The 16432-nt window shown below is 37.3% G+C and overlaps 1 protein-coding gene across 1 annotated transcript; it reads right to left on the reverse strand.

Moving 5' to 3' along the window:
• Positions 1 to 3598: 3598 nt before the first annotated feature.
• On the reverse strand, positions 3599 to 8985 carry IFNG (interferon gamma). Its single transcript, XM_010970501.3, has 4 exons — positions 8222 to 8985; positions 6974 to 7042; positions 6697 to 6879; positions 3599 to 4291 (listed from the first exon to the last, which is right to left on the reverse strand). The coding sequence occupies exons 1-4, from the start codon at positions 8333 to 8335 to the stop codon at positions 4157 to 4159; spliced, it is 501 nt and encodes a 166-aa protein (XP_010968803.2). The 5' UTR covers positions 8336 to 8985; the 3' UTR covers positions 3599 to 4156.
• Positions 8986 to 16432: the final 7447 nt, after the last annotated feature.

Raw genomic sequence — 16432 nt, forward strand, 5'->3', positions numbered from 1 at the left:
ATTTATTTTTAGAGGAGGTAGTGGGGACTGAACCTAGGACCTCATGAATGCTAAACATGCACTCTACCACTTGAGCTATACCCTCCCTGCTCCTGTCTATATTTTTGTGTTTACCTAAGTACTACTCCTCAGAGTGAGTCTGTGCCATGCAGCTGTTTCAGCCGTAATCCATCATTACTACACTGGAGCCCTAGTAGTATGCAGCAAGTTCTCAGGAATGGAAGAGTGTTTTATAATCTTCCCATTACATCTCACTGTTTTTGTGGGTTTGTGTTTCAGGACTATTATCTTTACAACTGTTTCTTCTTATATAGCTTTAGGTGAGAAAAGAAGACCAGAGGGCGCTGGAGTTGGCAAAGTATCCTCATGACTCTCTTACAAGATTCTGGGAGAGTCTTTCCCATCTGGAGAGAAGGCTGTTGTTTCTAAAGATAGTTCACAAAGTTTACTCTTCCCCTCCCCCTGCCATAGCCGCAGGAAAATCTTTCTCAGATCTTTACCGCTTGAATCTGGGAGGGTTCCTGTAAGTAAATCCCACAAAAGTGTGGGGAAGCCCTAACCCTTCAGCTCTCAGTAGTTTCTCACTCTCATTCCAGTCTACCCTCAGCCTCCAGCAATTCATCAAAATGACTATTTAAGTGTTCTTACAGCTTAATGGTTCCCGTGGATACTGCTCCCTATAAGCAGATTTTGTCTGTGACTCTCTAGATTTGCCCATTCCTCAAGACTTAGTGGTGGCAATTTGTCCTGCAACTTCAGTTCTCTTCTGAGACTGAGAAAAGTTATCAATTTTTTAAACCTTATTGCTTTGGAAGCCTCAGACACCTAACCGTCTCTGTCCTTGACACTCAATCTTGCCCCCACTGTGCACCCCAAAGCCAGTAGAATTAATCTCATATCCATTATCCTAGTTTATGTCAGTGATCATCGAGAAGTCCCAGACTCACAACACATCCATTTGTACATTCCCTTTTATGATCTCCCCGACTGCCCCTACTCACTGAATCTGGAATCTACAGTCCTGTACTAACCAAATTCATCCTATTCTCGACTTGCTCATACTCCGAAGATAAGCTGATTTTCCCCTAAAAATCTGCTTCCCTTACAGCCCTCTCAGGTGGTGGCTGTTACCTCTCTCATCTTCTGGGCCCAGAGGCAGGGCAGATATCCTTTCATGTAAACACTTCTTTGCCCTCCATCAGCAAACTTGATATACTCTTCCTCTTCTTAACCAGCTTAGAATTCATTACCGATTCCCTAACCCTTATGAGCACATCCTTGTACAGCCCCAAGACTTCCTTGTCCTCACTCTCCCTATCCTACTCGCTTGGCCAAATCAAAGTCTGCTAAATGTAACTGTCTGCCTACTCCGTATCTTTACCTACAGCTCGATATGGATGGAGACAAACACTCAACTATATCAACTGGTGCCCCATAACTTCATGACGTTGGGCCTCAAGTGGGCCCTTCAAGCTGCTTGCAACCTACATTGCACTGTCCTGATCTATCCACTCTTCTGCCTCCAACTCCTCTTCCCTGAACCTCACTCTCAGCTTTCCATTTCAATGAGAAAACTAAACAACCAATTTAAATTTCCAAATGCTCTCACCACCACGTTTACTCAACTACCAACATCAGAACACACATAATCTACTTTTCTATCTGTAACAAAGGTAAACTTTCTGTGCACCTGCTTAAAGTCAATTCCTCCTGCGTCCTCCGTTCACCTCTCTTTCTTACTCATGAAAGTACTCTGTGGTTCTTCCCTCTCTCTATATCATCTATTATTTTTCTCTTGGATCACTTACATCAATATATAAGCATACTATTTCCTCTCCCATCTTAAAAGCAACAACTAAAAAATTTTAAAATTTCTTTTGGTCTCTTATCCTGACAGCTACCCCTTTATCTGTACTCCTTTGCAAAAACAAACAAAAACTTCTAAAAAGAGTTATCCATGTTTATTGTCTCAAATGTCTCTCTTAATCCCATTCTAATCAGGGTTTCATCCTCATCCTACATCAGAACTGCTCTTGTCCAAGTTCATCAATGGTCTCCATGTTGTTAAATTCAGTGTTGAGTTCTCAGTCCTCATCTGACTAGATTTAACTACATTTAACACAGTTTGTTCCTAAAACGCTTTCTTTACTTGGCTTTCAGAACATCCCATGTTTTAGGTTGTCCTCTTATTTCACTGGCCATTTCTTTTCAGCCTTTTTCGTTGGTCTTGCCCTAACCTCTTAATGATAACATGCCTTAAGACTGAATCTTTTGCTTTTCTTCTCTTCTCTGTGTAAACTCATGACCTTCTTGAGTTCAACTGGTATTAGGTCTTTAAATACCTGCTATACCCTCAGCTCCTAAATTTATGTCAACTGTCCTGAGTTCTCTCTCAAATCCAGACCTAATCTACCTAATTGCCTACTCATCATCTCCACTCTGAAATCTGATGTGCTCCATCAACTTAGTGTTCAAAATTGAATTTCTGATTTTCCACCCAAAACCTGCTCACTCCAGTTTTCCCCATCTCATCTGATGACAACTTCATCTTTTTAGCTGCTCAGCTAAGAAGTTAGTTATTCTTGACTCATTTTGCTCCAACCACACTGGTCTGCTGGTCTCTTCTTCTATCATTCATGGCAAGTTTCCACTTTAGAGCCTTTGCAAAAATGTTCCTTTTGCCTAGAATCCTCCCTTACCTCTTACAAGTACTTCCTCAAATGTTATCTCTTCAATGTAGCCAACTATAATAATCACTCCATTTAAACCTCTGGCCCATTTGCTCTAGCCTACTTGTAGTTTTCTCAGTTCTCCCATTCTACTTTATTTTTATCCCATAGCATCTATCACCATCTAACATACCATGTGGTTTACTAACATATTTTGTATTTTGTTTATTATCTGTCTCCCCCTTACTAAATTCTAAATTCCCCAAGGGCAGGGATTCTTGTTGGTTTTGTTCACAAATATATCTCAAGTGCCTAGAATAGCCCCAAGCACATAGTATGTGCCCTAGTAAATATTTAAGTGAAAGAATAAATTCTCATCACAGTATTATGAGGACAGTATAATTATTCTTCTTTATCAGATGAGGAAACTAAAGCTTAGAGAATATAAAGGTCACACAACTTGGCAGGACCAAGATTCAGTCCAGGTCTCTCTCCCTAGGGCTCACACTCATTATTCCATACCCAGTGGTGTTTGCCCAAAGTGGACAGAAAAGATGGGGGAATACCAAGATGAAAGATGCAATAGGGAGTTGAGGGAGGAAATAGAAATAAATCTTTGCGTGCCAAACTAAACAATTTGGACTACTTTCCACAGCAGAAGCTGTGAAGTAAACGGTGACATAATTAAATCTATATTTTGGAAGGAAACTCAAACAGCTACCAAATGGAGCAGTGGAAGCCAACAAATTGCCTGGGGAGAGAAACGCCACTTTTATTGAGCTTAATCCAATTCTACTATTTCCTCAGCTAAAAATGACTCTCCTCCTACTAATTCATTAGTCATTTAACCCCGTCCTCACTTAGAAAAAGTCTGACACAGCATTAATTATAAAATGATACTTTATTCATATATATTGCATATTGATAAACTCAACAAATGTATTACTTTCCATTTGGGTGCAATCACAGTTAAGTTATCAGCAATATTCTGAAGTACTAGGCATGAGATGAGGTGAGATGCTGTTTTTATCAGGGGGACAAGTCATATCATCTGACACATTCAAGTCTGTTTGACATTCCATCAAAGCAGTGGCTCAGAATGCAGACATACTCTCAAACAGGCAGTAACTGTATGGCATCATTTCATTTATAAGCATTCATTATATCACCAAGTAAAATAAACACACAACCCACAGGGTCTTGCTTAGGTTGGCTGGCTGCCTAGTTGGCCCCTGAGATAAAACCTTATAATCACATAGACTTGCCTAGTTAGTCAGGAAAAAAAGGGTCAAATGAAATTGTCACAGGATACAGGAATTATAAATAACACATATATTAATAGATACTCATTTTCATTACATAAAAGTTGCTATTATAAATACTTTGATGAGTCTAAATATATATACCCCATATAAATAATGTAAAATATTAAATATTAATAAATAGATTTAGATTTAAAAATTCAAATATTGCCAGCAGGATGACCATTACTTCGACGCTCTTCGGCCTCGAAACAGATTCTGACTTCTCTTCCGCTTTCTTAGGTTAGATTTTGGTGACAGATCATTCATCACTTTGATGAGTTCACTTATGGCTTTGCGCTGGACCTTCAGGTTATCAACCTGTTGGGAAAGAAAACAGCAAAGTTAATTTCAGCCGTACAAGCCATCAGGATATTCTGCTGTCATTGCCCAAGAAAGTGGAAGTATTCCTTTAAAATAAATTATTTTCACTAGCAATATATTACCTTAATATGGAATGTTGGTTTCTTCAGTATTTAAGACTAATCTTATAATTAAATTTCTAGTTGTGCTGTAACATGGTGGGGCACATCACATATCCTTAAATTTACTGCTACAGAATTCTGAAAATTATATAGTGAAAAGACCCCTGAAGTGGAGCTACAAAAATGTGTGTTTGAATCCTGTGTGCAATAAATCTGACTTTAAACCAGTCACTTAACCTCTTCAAATCTCTTTCTTTTCTAAATGATCTCTAGGTTCCCTACCACTTCTGTCACTTTGTACTTCATTTTTGCTGTATCAAAGGAGTTACTATAGATCAATGGCTCTCACCTTTGGTGTGTAGCAGAATAACCTGGAGACCTAATGAAGAACTCAGAGACCCAGGTGCATGGAGTCGGAGTAGGCCTGGGCCATGATGTAGTTACTAACATCACCAGGTAATTCAGACACCACCAAAGTTTGAGAACCGCTGATACAGGTTCAGTACTTTGTAAACACCAAGTCCACAATGGATGAAACCCACAGAATTTTAAATTTCCCTCTAGTTAGGTCAGTCTCATCCTTTCCATAATGAGATGAAAAATAAACTGATCGTATTTATTGGCAATAATCAATTACTGGTATATAACATTTAAAACTAGGAATTAAAGACAAATTTCCCTATACCCTGCCTTCCATTCCAGCAAATTGACCTATTTTCTCATTCTAATCTAGATGAATTCACGCTTCATAAAATGCCACTATATTTCTTTATAAAGCTGGAAACACTCCTCCTTGCCACATTTCTGAGAATGAGTAGGAGATTCTAGACTATAGGACTAAAAGGCATAACATGCCTTAAATATGTTAGCAATTGAGCAAAAAGTGGTTGAGAGCTCACTCAAGATTGCCCATTGTGAAGCAGGAGGCTTGGAGCTTCCAGAAAGATGGGACCAACAGATTATTTTTTAAGGCCCAGTCACAGCAGAGTAGAAAAGTTTCTACCAGCTGAGTGTTCGCAAATTATAAATTTCACTTTCCAAAGTTCAAAGCATCATCAAGAAACTAAGAGACTTATCCAAGACTGAACAGCTGGCCAGGGGCAGCACTGGGTTAGGAACAAGTGCTTTTTCATTCTCTAGCCTGCAGCCAATAGAGCTCTGCTTTGGAAAACATTACCAGTGGAAGTAGTAATGGTCTTATAATTTCTCTAAGCCACTTTCATACCATCTAATGTACTGGAGACTAGAGAAATTTTTGAAGAGCAAGCACTTATTTCAGTTCCTGGGAGCTGATAGGAGATTGGTGAGAGGCAGACCCAGTTAGAGTGAGAGCCAGGCACAGAGCTTGAGAGCACGTCATGATGGGACCTCTCCTCTTCTCATCCAAGCCTGTTTATACCAAAGCCAACCCCAAAGGAATCTGAAGATTTTTATCTCTTAGATAAAATTGTGGAAAATGGGATTTGTCTTTATGCTTCAAAGTGATCTTTCAGCTTCTAGAAACCAAAACTTTAAAGACTCAAGACAATCTAACAACACAAATCTTGGGAGCCCAAGGATTTCTCCAGCTGAGATGTTCTAGTATCCAAAAGTTGATAGGACAATTCTTTCCTAAGATATAAAATCTACCTATTTTCTTTTCTAAAAAACAACACTCTCACCTCTACTTGGGCTACACAATGTAAGAGGTTGACCAGAGCCTGGCAGTAGGAGGCCCTTTGCCTCCTCAAAGGCCATACCTTCCTCCTAGCTCATTCTCACGGCATCAGAGAATTTTAGAGCAAAGGAGACCATACAAATTACAGTGAACCCAACAGTCTCCTTTTAAGATGAGGAAACTGAGCCCCAGCCAGGCGTGTGATTCATCTGAGGTCACACCTTTCTTTAGTGGCTGAGCTGGGAGGAGCATTGGTCTTTTCCCCCCTCCCACTGCTCTTTCCATTAAGACACTTGCCTCCTATTCGAAGCAAGAGAATTTCCAACATACAAACAAGGGGCAATGGGAAAACTGCTTGTCAATACTTCCCTCAACTTTTTCACTACTTCTTTCTCACTGATTTGTTCATTCACTTATATTTGTGCAGTAGGCATCATGCCAGTATTTTACCAAATCACAAGTTTAAGTGACTCCTGTAACTGACTTTGCAAAATTAGAACAGAACAGAATTGGCTGAGTTTTGGCCACAGGATCATTTCATAGCTTTAACAATTGTACCAGTAGCTAATTCCTACTTTCAGGGAATTAAGTGATTTGCAAGAGCCTCTGCAATGAAACCAAAGAAAGAATCAAGATCATCTCACCGGAATTTGAATCAGCTTTTTGAAGTCCTCTAGTTTCTCGGAGCTGCCATTTAAGAACTTCTGAAACATGTCTTGCTTGATGATATCCATGCTCCTTTGAATGATCTGGTTATCTTTTAAGTTTTCAAAGAGTTTGAAGTAGAAGGAGACAATCTGACTCTGAATTATTTTTTTGTCACTCTCCTTGGGAGAAAAGAGTACAAAGAAATGTTAATGGAATTTATCCATCAGAAAATAAACAACAGGAAAATCAGCTAAAAGGAAATATTCATCTTACCTCTTTCCAATTCTTCAAAATTTCTAAGAAAAGAGGCCCACCATCTGCTACATCTGGATTACTTGCATTCTGGGGGGGAAAAAAAGAACAGGAAAAATTGGTTTACAGTTAGTCCATAAATTGCCATAAAAATTACAAGTTGTATTGAACTCAGATACTGACAATTTTCACAGATATTCTTTCCAACCCTCTGTTCGGGTCTAACAATAAGTATTCTCAAAAGCTATTATGTTGGATATAGCCAAATACTATCATGCTATTTTAGCTTTCATATTTTCTAATATAACTCTTAAATTGCAACATCACAAATTAACTCAACAAGACTGAGGATACTTCAATTGTCCAAAATAACTATAATAAGGAAAAGAAAATATTTTTAAACCTAGTAAGAAAAAAAAAATCAACAAAGCCATCTCACTATAAAGTACTGCCCCCCTATGGTACAGGTTTCTATAACCTCTACCTGTGCCTTCCTATAAGGTATTATGCCTGCTTTAAAAGATCGCTCCAGTTATAATTATAATAGCTAAATTTTGGACATTTAATATAATATTTTAAATGCAAAAATTATTTTAATTAACCATAAATAAAAATTTTAAAGAAACTCTTAAAACAAAACAGAATTTTTAAACTATAAGCCAGATTATAACTCCTACAAAAAAAAAAATCTCAGCAAATGACTGAGTCCAAGAGTAACTCAGATATAATATGGATGGGGCAGTAGAATTTTTAAACCACTTTTTTGGAGAAAAACACTGTAAGTGTTTCTTTTTTTTTTTAAGTCAAAGCTTTAAGGACCTCACCTTGTTTAATTGATCAATTATTTCAGATTACCATTTTTAATGCTAATCTTGACCTTTTAATGATGTCACCATTGTAGTAGCCTGAGAAATCAGAAACTAATATCCAGTCATTTTTTTCAGTATGCTTACTACTTGACATCGTAACTGACTAGATTCTCAAAATTATCAATTCTATCACCTATACTCATATTATGCCCATCTTTTGGAGGATTCGTAAATCCCCCCTAAGTCTCTATAGCAAATTGAGCAGAGAGTTAAAGCAATACCTAGATTGTTTTCAAACAAAACAGAACAAAACAAAACCCATCCAGCCAACATTCACGAGAACACCAAGTCTTCTCAAAATGACTGTGGACTAGAGATAACAGCCCATCATAGTTACAATTTCAAGGCAACATTCAGTCACTTCAACCACAAGCAAGTATTGTTAAAAGGTCATACTTACAAAATATTTCTTTAGGTTTTCTATTTCATCAAAAAATGGGGCCTGGCAGTAACAACCAGAAGAACCCAAGATCACGCAAAGCTGAAAAGCCAAAATATAACTTGTGTAATTCATCGTTTCAGGGAAGAGTTAGGCCAAAGTAGTTGAAATCTGTAGCTCCTGTATTAAGTCGATCAGGTCCACAGGACTTAGCTGCTCTTCTTTTCTATTAGCTGATCTTCAGATGATCAGAAGAATGTACTGTGTCTCCTTCTGCTGCTGGTATTTATACCTCATTGAAGTCTCATCAAGATTACGTATTTTCACAAGTTTTTTAAGATGAGATGGTGGCAGATAGACAGAGATGCTAGTTAGTTGGTATTAATAACTATGGTTTTGTGGCATTTGGGTGTTGTAGTTAGAATTTCCTTTCAACTCCTTGGGTCTTTTGACGAAGGGACAGACCAATTATGCCCACCTGTGCCATTCTTGTGGGATCCTTTGAAAGCACTTTCACTTCACACCATCCAGGGATTGGAAATTTTTGTCACCTCCTCCCTCTACCTTTGTAAAATGTTGACTCCTCATCCAGAGATTGCATTGATCATTTGTTTGCGGTCGGAAGCAAGTAAAAAAGGAAATTCTAGGGGCTCTCAAACCTTTACAGAGGGGGTGCCTCTTAAAATTTTTCTTGCAAATGACCAGAAAGCAAGGAAAGAATGTGGTTAAAAGACTGATGTGGTAGGAAGCCCTTCATCAAAGATGGTTAGTATAACGACCACAACTTTACATTGCTCTGACCAACACCCTCCCAATAGAAATATAATGCAAGCCAATTTTCTAATAGCCCCATTACTAAAAGTAAAAAGAAACAGGTACAAACAATTTTAAAATATGTTGTACTTAAACCAGTATACCCAAAATATCATTTCAATATGGATCAATACACAAAATTATTAATAAAATATTGTACATGCTTTGTGTCATACTAAATCCTAGAAATCTGGTGTGCATTTTATACCTACAGCCCATCTCAATTTGGACTAGTCACATTTCAGATGCTCGAGAGCCACAGGTGGCTGGAGGCTACCATACTGAACAGCATAGCTCTAGACGATCAATTGTTCCAAATAATCACTAATAATAAAGATTCTTTTTAAACTTTTATTTCTTTTCCTTTTAATACAAAAAATAGGATTATTTTCCCTCCTCCTTCAGTAATTTATTTATGAAATACAACATTGAAGGATGGCACAGAAGACCCTCCACTATTTGGTTCCAGCTCCCCTTGCATTTCAAACTATAATGCATGCACCGGAGGACTGCAGTTATGAATGCAGACTGGAATCCCAGCTCCACTACTATCTAGCTCTGTGATTTCGAGTAAGCTTCTTAACTCTTTCCTCATATTTAGAATGAGCCTAATATTAGTATCTCCTTCAGGGCTTCAGTTGAAAATTCAGTCAGATATATATATATATATATATATATATATATAAGAATTTTGCCTGTCATGTAGTAAGCACTCAATAAAACTGATCTATTGCAATCCAGGCATGTTGGACGACTAGTCATTCCTAAAAAATACACCCTGAACCTTTGCTCATGCCGTTCCTTTCTTTCTTGATTTCCTGCATCTGTACCTCCCAGAGTGGTACCCATCCATCCAAGACCAGCCTAAAGATCCTTATCTCCATGAGTTCTCTCAAAATTACCCCTCTTAAAAGTAATCTCACATTCTCTACACAGGCCTAGGAAAGAGGTTCACACTATCCTTAGAGTCCTGATCCCTCATTCTCATATTAGAGTTGGTTACTCATGTGTCTTCCCCCATATTAGAGTGAGTTCCTTAAAATCAGAAATTGTTCCCTTGTTTCTGTAACACCCTTCTCTTTCCTAAAACCATTTTAGTGTGGAGATTTGTCCATAGGCAGCACTGACTAAAAGTGAATTTGAATGCTTAATTAAGGACCTACTTTTCCCTCAGTTCTAATCAATCCCAATGCTATCAGAACTACCTGTAGGAAATGCATTTTTAATTAAAGAGTTCATGATTAATGTTGCAAACATGATGCTATGTCTCTCTAGCCAACTCCTGCTTAGTGGAACAATTCCAATGTATTTTTTTATGTGAAAAAGGCCAGAAAATTCTTTGAGGGGTTATCTTCCCAAAGGATAAACAAGATCAAAATGTATTTGTGGGACCAAAGCCTCATGCTAAGCAAGTGAGAAGTGTGGAAATTACACTGCTGCCCACAAAGCTCTATTGAATTTCTCCTCAAGCGAACATACGGCCCAGATAATGTGCTTACAGGGTGACACAGTGACAAGAAGCCATTTTCAAAGCCTTCAGACAACTGCAGGCGCTGAGTACTATCCAGGAAACCTACGATCAAACTCCAAGTTACTGGAAGGAATATTAACAACTTTCTGGAAAGAAGAAAAATTTGTTCTGCCAATTTGTTGATATATCTACTGATATTGGGACTGAGGAGTTAAAAATAGTGGATCCATAATTAGGAATTATATATTGTCTGAGGGTTAGTAAATTGCAAATACCTATTCAAAAATAAAGACGTATATTAAGAATATGTTTACAACATGGCCAGATGTTTCAGATTAGTAAACACATGGCTAAAATTTAAGCTCTAATAACTCTTATTGGAATGACCAAGCACAGTGTAGAATTAGGGAATTATAGAGATTACCTGTGGCCTACTCTCTCATTTTTTAGATTTGTAAGTCAAGACCAGAAAAAACCAAATTACTGTGCTTAAGTTGATTCCACTGGACAATAGAGAGCAAAGTCTAGAACCAAGACTTTTCCCCTAATCTACCCATCCCCAATTAATAGCCATTAAAATTACTGTTTGTGCCAATAACTGTGTTTGATAGGTGTATTAAAATAATTACATCTTATCAGGCTTTGATTTCTGGGATTTTTTTCTGTAGAATTTGTGAGATAATAGGTCACTCTTGAATTCCTTAAAAAAAAAAAAGACTGCAAATTAAAGTTTTGAAATGATTGGTTAGATGTCCCAGAGGGCCCATCTTTGTGGATATGAGACCTGTATGGTCTACCAGGACCCCACACTTGGAACAGCCCACATTTGGCTTAATGCTCTGTTGTTACTTTGTTGAAATTCCTAATAATTTTTTAACAAGGGACTCCCATTTTCATTTTGCCCTGAAGATTCTGTAACTGGTCCTGCATCCCAGGCTGGACGTCAATCACATACGATGAAATTTTCATCTTTCAACATGTGAATTTCTTGGTTCAGAATGTTGTCACCACAATCATATATTCTATTATGATCTTTTCCTGTCTTGTCAACTTTACCAAAGAAGATGTTTCTCTCTCTTTTCTGCCTGTAAAACACCTTATGTTGCAAATGCAAACTAGAGGTTTCACACTTCGTTGGCTCAGGCAACACTGAGACTGCAGAGTAATTCACCACCAAGATGTCCTTTATAAGTTTTGCAAACCCACCAGGAGCCAAAGTGTGACTGAATTGCTAACACAAAAGGACTGAAAACTTTCTTTTTTCTTTTCAGCTAGACTTCTTTCTGAAAACTGGCTATGGTTATGCATTAAGCGTCAGCAAGATTTTTGATCGTGCTATCCTCAGTCTTCACTGAGTAGGTAGTCGTAAGACAAAACTTACACCTCGGTTGCCGTTTTTCCTTTGTGGTCAGCAGTCATATCCCTAGTACTCACAACCGAATTATCTCATCCAGACTTTGGTGTAGATTTCTTCCGCCAAGTATGAGTCAACATTGGATCCAGACCCACGCTGTTTTGGCTCCTGGAACTCCTGACCTCACGCAAGCCGAGCCTACGGAAGAAAATGGTAGACAGAATGGAAGTCCACGCGGAGTCAGATTTTCCCCGAAATTTGACTCAGAAATCATACATGTTAGAGGAGAGTTTTCTGAATCCCCCTTTTTCTTTCATGCCATCTTGGGCAACTTTGAGGGTTGATTCAAAGACTATGGAAGATATTATACTTATTTAGTACAGTCACCAGCTTATAATGGTATCAATTTTATGTCAGATGTGATTGTACACTGACAATCTAGGGATTCATGGTCATGCTTTTAAGGTCATATTATTTTTATTCCACAAGGAATTTAAAAGCATTTGCTAAGTGCTGAGTACTATGTTAGACACAGGTTTACCGAAGAAGGATGGGATAGTTCTGTTGTGAAAATATTTTTGTTTATATTCTAAGTTCAGGCAATGAGTAAGTCTTTACTGAGCACCTACTCCATGCTTATAGCTTTAGAGATTACAAAGAAGTTAACAGTGAGACAATCTGGCAGGAATATATGTCACCACATTGGTAGCTAGGATTGATTTCACTGTTCTGATTACTAGGTAGGTATCCATATTCTTCCTTTATTCTCCATGTATGTACATCCTTCCCAGAGGCTTTGAACAATGAGAGAGGAAAACCCATGTCTGACATATGCATCATATTCCTTCCTCCTATACCCATGGCAGGAGTCTAGTTAGTCATGGCATTCTTTCTTACTAAGTTTAGATGTAGCCTCTGAATCCTTTTTAACACTGAAGTCTACCAATTTATTGGTGTTTCATTATCTATTTGTCCTCTTGGGGCAAAAGTTTACTTGTTGCTCTGCCTCTTAGAAAGAGTTCTTACAAATTACAAAGAAGTAAAAGATATAATCTCTTCCTCCAACAACATTAGTACTAGGGAAAAAAACATTACAATTGATGAAGAAATATAGAGTAAAGACCTTTGGCCTAAGAGGAAGGAAATTCTGGTCCTAGAATCTACTGGTATGATGTGGGATTTTGAGCAAAGCCTTTACTCATGCCTTATATCTCAGCTGCAACACCTTAAAAAGAAGAGTTGGACCCAATGAACTGTTTCCTTCCGTTTCTAACATTCTATGTTTCTATGATTGTGATTTATGAGGAATATAAGATATTACTGAGACCTAATGTTAAATGAGGTAGAGATCCCAAAAGACTTAGGAATTCAAGGAGTAATACAGTCCTGGGGGATTGGTTCCAGGACCTTAGTGGGTAACAAAATCCATGAATGCTCAAGTCCATTCTATAAAATGGCATAATATGGTGGGCCCTCCATATCTGTAGGTCCACATCTGCACAGTCAAACAACTTCCATGAATATAGAGTGCCAACTGTAATTTTCTGAAAGATGGAAAAGTTGAGGAATTTCATGAGTGGCTTGAATTTTTATTTCAGTTGAATTTGAGCTTTTAATCTTCATTTAATTTTCATCAAGCCTTGAAAGATATGTAGAATTTGTAAGGTCAAATGTCAAGTTCACCATTTGTACTTCATCCTGCTGGCCATGTGCTTTTTTCCCCATGATCTCAGAAAGTGAGTTGTCCTCTGGGTGGCCCCTGAAATGGCACTAAGTTTTGAGAACATGCATCCAAAGGACACTTACCCTTCTATCACCCAACATAAAAGTTTCATACAGCAGACTGGCAGATTTAAATTTTCCCCTGACTACCTGGAGGAGGAATTTTGAAACCATAATCATCCAATGAATAATTATAAGCCAGAGTTTGATAAGTCATTATTACTGCATCCCTAATCCCTAAACCAATTCATTAAATACCTGAACCAAATTCCCATCTACTAGTTTTTCAAATGGAAATAGTTTTTAATGGTTATAAAATTACATGAGATCTTTCAACTAAAAAATCAGACTATCTGGAAGAGCACAAGAAAAGAAAAAAGTCATCTGTGATTTCACTATCCATAAGTAAACACTATTAGCATTTTGACCCAAATTCTTTCACCTGTTTTTCTAATACAGTATATAGCTCAGAATTATTCCTTAGTAAACTTTTGTGTATTCATTAAATATGAAGAAAAGTAACCCAGTGGTTATGTCCAATGGCTCTGGAGTCAGGCTTCTTGGATTTAATAATGACTTTGCACTACACTGTTGAGTTTAAGTGAGATAAATATCTAACACAGCAGAGGAGTCAGGGAAGTGTCTTGATAAAATTAGATTTAATTAAAAGTCATCACACTGAACAGTGAGACCACTAGGCTTCCAAAATCCATACTCTCTTAGACTTATATCAGGCAGGTGACCAGAAGATTCCCCTCTAGAAAAACTGCTCATCCCAAAGGAAAAGACATACTGACTTTGAGATTTTTCCTAATAAAACACACCAGTTTTAAGTAATACCCTATGAGGATGCTTGGGAGTCAAGAAGCTCCATCTATGCATATAAGGAACCCATTCCAATAATTAAGATTCCACTATTAAACACGACAACACAGATGACCACAAAACACTTCAGAAAATATTTTAGGATAAAAGACAAGATCCAAAGGAACAAATAGAAAAAAAAAATTTTGGAGAAAACAGAGACAAAGCAGAGGGAAAAAAACTATTGCAAAGGGAAAAAAATTCAGAAGTAAAAGAAGTAAGAAAAGATTCATGAAACAAGAACATTTAGAGAATAAGAATCTCTTAGCATTTAAAACTGTAGCAAAGGAACTTTAAAAAGCAATAGAAGAGCTGAAACATAAAGTTGAGCAAATCTCCCAGAATGAACAAAATTACCAAGAGCTGAAACAATATAAAGAAAATTAGGGAAACTAAAGAAATGACTCAGGAAGTCCAACAGGAGTTCCAGAAAGAGAAAAGAATTAATTAAAGGGAAAAAATTTTCAAGGAAATTATTTTAGAAAATTTCTCATAGCTGCAGAAAATGAGTTTTCAAAATGAAAAGCCCAAAGAGTTCCCGGGAAAATGAGTAAAAAGTACAGACCCCCAAGGTATAGCATTAAATTTCAGAGACTCTTGTATACAGAGAAGATTCTTAAAATTCAAAAGAGAAAAGCAGGTCACATGCAAAGGATAAGAAAAAAAATGTCATCAAACTTCTCAATAGCAATTCTGGAAGCTAGACATTGATAGAAAAATACATTTAAATTTCTGAATAAACTCAAATAAAACAATGTTCAGACTAGAATGTTTTACTCCTCCAAGTCATCAGTCAACTATTAGGGTAAGGACACTCTTCATTTGTGCAAGATCTCATAACTTTATTTTCCATGTACCCTTTCTCATAAAGGATCTTAAGAAAGCTGAGAAAGTGTTTAACCAAAATAAAAAATTAAATCAAAGAAGACCTGAGATCCAGGAAACAGAGGCTCCAGCATAGGAAAGAAGCTGGGAGATTTTCCAGCATGTTATGAAGGAAATCCCAAAAAGATAATAGTTGTGCAGCAGGCCTTAGGGCAACCAGCACTTGTTGGAACTGAAGGACTGAGGAGTTCCAGATGCACGTCTCCAAGGAAAACAAATGTAACTAAATGTGTTTGACTATACTGTAAAAATAAGTTATCCCTGTCAGAGATAGGAGTTAGGAGATGGTGAATTATGATGGAAAATTAAGAAAGCTAACCAAATTACACCAATTATTAATTCCAGGAAAATACAAATATTGTCCAAGAAAAAATGTAAAAATGTACAAATATCATGAATAATATTTACCTAATCATAAAAACGTAAACTTTACTCCAAAAAATGTAATATAGCTACAATGGGAGGATAGAAGAGGGGAGGCTAAGTGTGTATATATAGGGTAAAATAAGTCAATCATTATTTTCTGTAGTAGGAAATGTATAAATGCTATCTAAAATGGGGAAAACGCAATGTAAGCAATATTTAGTGATATGGAGTTAAGTAGAAATTGAGCTAAGAATGGAAGCTAAATGAGTTGAAAGTGATTGTCCTGGAGAAGTGTGTTTCAGGAATAGATATGCATGAACCAGAGAGTTACTGACTTTTTGTCATAAGCTTTATAGTGTTCGCAAAGTTTTAGAGTCCGCAAGATGACCCTCATTTTTGACACCAACTGTAAGTTCAGGGGTCCCCAGACCACCCCTAGGTTCAGTAATTTGCTAGAAGCACTCACAGAACTCAGAAAAGGAGTTTTATTCATGATTATTGTTTATTACAGGGAAAGAATACAAATTAAAATCCCCAGAGGGAAGAGGCTTGTGGGACACGGTCCAGAAGAGTTCCATGTTCAGAACTTTCACTTGCCCTCTCCCAGTGGAGTCATAAACAGTACAAACTTTTTTCAGTAATGATGTGTGACAATATGCATGGAGTATTGTCAACCCAGAAAGATCACTCAAACCTTAGTATCTACAGTTTTTATTGGGGCTTGGTCCAATAAGTGGTTGACTATCCACACATCCAA

This window comes from Camelus bactrianus, chromosome 12, assembly GCF_048773025.1.
Source record: "Camelus bactrianus isolate YW-2024 breed Bactrian camel chromosome 12, ASM4877302v1, whole genome shotgun sequence".
Taxonomy (NCBI): Eukaryota; Metazoa; Chordata; class Mammalia; order Artiodactyla; family Camelidae; genus Camelus; species Camelus bactrianus.

Excerpts from the sequence above, each read along its gene's own strand:
- IFNG (XM_010970501.3), bottom strand. The coding sequence starts at position 8,335 with ATGAATTACACAAGTTATATTTTGGCTTTTCAGCTTTGCGTGATCTTG. Across the intron at positions 7,043-8,221 it reads AAAACCTAAAGAAATATTTT|AATGCAAGTAATCCAGATGT; the intron begins GTAAGTATGACC and ends TTTCCCCCCCAG. Across the intron at positions 6,880-6,973 it reads TTTTGAAGAATTGGAAAGAG|GAGAGTGACAAAAAAATAAT; the intron begins GTAAGATGAATA and ends TTTTCTCCCAAG.